The 3,296-nt window shown below is 36.7% G+C and overlaps 1 protein-coding gene across 1 annotated transcript in view; it reads left to right on the forward strand.

Moving 5' to 3' along the window:
- The first annotated feature begins 877 nt into the window (after nucleotides 1–877).
- UBE4B (ubiquitination factor E4B) overlaps nucleotides 878–3,296 on the forward strand; it is a 133,807-nt gene continuing 131,388 nt past the window's right edge. The window contains exon 1 of the mRNA XM_007942610.2: nucleotides 878–934. Within this exon, the coding sequence (XP_007940801.2) occupies nucleotides 878–934 (57 nt within the window). The remainder of the gene's footprint in view (nucleotides 935–3,296) is intronic.

Here is a 3,296-nt window from a genome sequence, read left to right on the forward strand (position 1 = left end):
AACAAGGGAAAGTGTTCAGTGCAGATCAGTGAGTAAGCACCAGCCCGCCCGTGCTTACCTTGCTCCCGGAGACCCGGTCCCTCTTGGGAGGTTAACAAGGGAGCCGTCTGAGCACCAGTGACTGGGTTTTACCCCTTTCTCCTGCCCTTCTGGCCTACTACTAGATTGGAGACTACATAACATTTAAAAAAAAAAAATTGAGGTACAAAGTAATCATTACATTGGTTACATCTGACCTCAAAACAATCACAAGACAGACCTCTTGTATGACTGTAGGGAGGACATGTGTAATTTTAAAGTTTATTTTTTAAAAAAGTATATGCTATTTGTATATTTGTTACATATACAGAAGTTTGTTTTGGACCTGGCTTCTTAAGCAGCTGTCAAAACTCCTAAGCAAAATTGTGTTGTTCTCTGAAATTATCACATAATTTTCTCAGGGTACAGTGGAGAGTTATGGAAATGACAGATTACGTTCCTGATAGGTTACTTTTGATTCAAAACAGAGTTTTAGCCGTAGACCTTAGCATAGTCATCACTGGGAATCCTAAATTAGTTTGGGGTGCTCTTACTTGTGACAAACCAGAGACCTTAAGGAAGATCTGAAAGATATCTGGAGACCTGCAGATAAAGGGACCTGGAAGAACAGAAGTACAAGAACTGCAGAAATGAGAATAGCAACTGTTCATCTAAAGTATTCTTGCATAACTTGAAAGAAATGAGCTACCCAGATTAGCTACCAGAAACAGTAACCCATTGCCATTGAGTCGGTTCTGACTCATGTCAAGGAATTTTTATTAAAATTTTTATTGACATCTAACATTCATAGAGAGAAGTGCATAAATCTTAAGTACACAACCGAATAAATTGTCACAAAATGGACACACCTGTGAAGCCAGCATCTAGAGTAAAGACAGACCATTACCAGAAGCTGGTAAGTTCAGCTCATGCCTCCCCACCTTCCCACCAGGAGTCACCACTGCCCTAACATTGTAGTTTACTTTTTCCTGTTTGAACTGTAGGAATATACCTCTCTGAATTTATCTTCTTCACCCATGTTTTTTTGTTTTATTTTTCTAATTGAAATAAACTTGACGTAAAATTCACCACTTTAAAGTGTATACAATTCAGTAGTTTTTATTATATTCACAGTGTTGTACAACCATAATGACTATCAAATTCTGGAATATTTTCATCACCCAAAAAGGAAACTCTGTTCCCATTATGCTGTTACTCCCTGGTCCTCTCACCCCCAGTCTCTGGCCATGACTAATCTGTATGGATTTTTCTATTCCAGACATTTCTTAAATATGGAATCAATATATATAAACGGAGGGGCGGGGGGAACCTTTTGTGTCTGTCTTTTTCACTTAGCATATTTTTAAGGTTCATCCATATTTAGTATATATTAGTGCTTCATTTCTTTTTATGGCTGAATAATATCTCCTTGTATCTATAGGAGCTCTGGTGGCACAGTATCTAAGGCACCTGACTGCTATCAGAGAAGGTTGGTGGTTCAAACCCAGCAGCCACTCCATGGAAGGAAGACTGGGCAATCTACTTCTGTAAAAATTCACTGCCTTGGAAACCCAGTGGAGGTCGCTACAAGTTGGAATCAACTCAACGGCAGTGGGTTTTGTTTTTTTGCGTAAACATACCACATTTTGTTTATTCATCACTCGATGAACGTTTGGGTTGCTTCCACTTTTTGACTGTTATGAATAATGCTACTGTGAACATTCATGCAGATGTTTTTGTGTGAACATATATCTTTAGTTTTTTTGGATTGCTGGGTCATGTAGTAGCTATGTTTAACTCTTCGAAAAATTGTTTTCCAAACTAGCTGCACTATTTTACCCTCCTGCCAGCAGTATAGAAGGGTTCCAGGTTTTCCACATCGTCACCAACACTTGTTATTTTCTTTCTGTTCATCTTTCTTTCTCTCTTTTTTCTTTTTTTAATCTTTTTTATTCTAGTCATCCTAGGGGATGTGAAGTGATAACCTCATTGTGCTTTGACTTGCATTTTCCTCATGATGAATGATGTTCAGCATCTTTTCATGTGTTTTTTAGCCACTTGGATATCTGTTTATCTTCTTCGAAGAAATGTCTATTCAAATCCTTTGCTCATTTTAAAATTAAGTTGTTTGTCTTTTTGTTTTGAGTTCTTTATATATTCTAGATACAAGACCCTTATATAAGATATATTATTTGCAAGTATTTTTCCCATTCTCATGTCCTTTTTTCCTCCTCTTCATTGTAAGTGACCTTTGAAACATAAAGTTTTCTATTTTGATGAAGTTCAGTTTATCTATTTTTCTTTTGTTGCTTGTGTTTTTTATGTCGTGTTTAAGAAACTATTGCCTAATTCAAAGTCATGAAGATTTACATTTGTTTCATTCTAAGTTTTATAGTTTTAGATCTTACATTTAGGTCTTTGGTCTATTTTGAATTCATTTTTGTATATGGTGCCCTCGTGTTAACTAATTAGAAGATGCTGTTTCAAAATAAGGTCATGTTTACAGATACTGAGTGTTAGGATTGCATGTCTTTTTGGAAGACACACATCAACTCATAACAACCTCTAATCTTGAATGATTGTGAATTTACTTAGTACTGCCCAGCGATTCTACTTTATTTTCTTAGTACCTTCCTTCTCTTGCTCTTAGAGACGACTACTTTGCACTTTCTCTTCTCTCTTTAAATTCTCAAATTCTTTTCCTATACTCTCAGCTAATGATCTTACTTCCTGTTTCACTGAGAAAATAAAGGTAACCAGAAGAAATCTTTTACAAGCTATACTCCTCACCTTCTTCTATCTGCACCCATATTCTCGGCTTTCTTTGCTATGTGTGAACTCTGTTCTTGGCCAGGGCCACCACTCCACATGTGATGTACATCCCTCTTGCTTACTCGAAGACAGTGCTCTAGTACTTGTCCTTTCTCTCTTCTGTGTCACAAAATTTTCTTTTCAGCATGCCACCATGCTGTACCTCTCCCATCTTTAAAAACAAACAAAAACTTCTTTTGATCCCATTTTTCCCACCTGCTTTCCTTGCCATTTGTCTACTCTTTTATAGTAAAAATTCTCAGAAGCTAAGTCTGTACATCTTGTCTTCACTTTTTTCTCTTCTTTCTTGGACCCATTCCAATCAAGCTTTCACCCACCTACTTTCCATCAAAATAGTTCTTGTCAACACCTTCATTGTCAGCTCCAATGGTCAACTCTTAAACTTTATGTTACTCAATCTGTAAGCAGTGTTGACATAGTCAGTCACTCTTTTTTTTTTTTTTTTT

This window comes from Orycteropus afer, unplaced genomic scaffold, assembly GCF_000298275.1.
Source record: "Orycteropus afer afer isolate SDZICR_OR568_19922 unplaced genomic scaffold, OryAfe1.0 scaffold00094, whole genome shotgun sequence".
NCBI classification, from domain to species: domain Eukaryota; kingdom Metazoa; phylum Chordata; class Mammalia; order Tubulidentata; family Orycteropodidae; genus Orycteropus; species Orycteropus afer.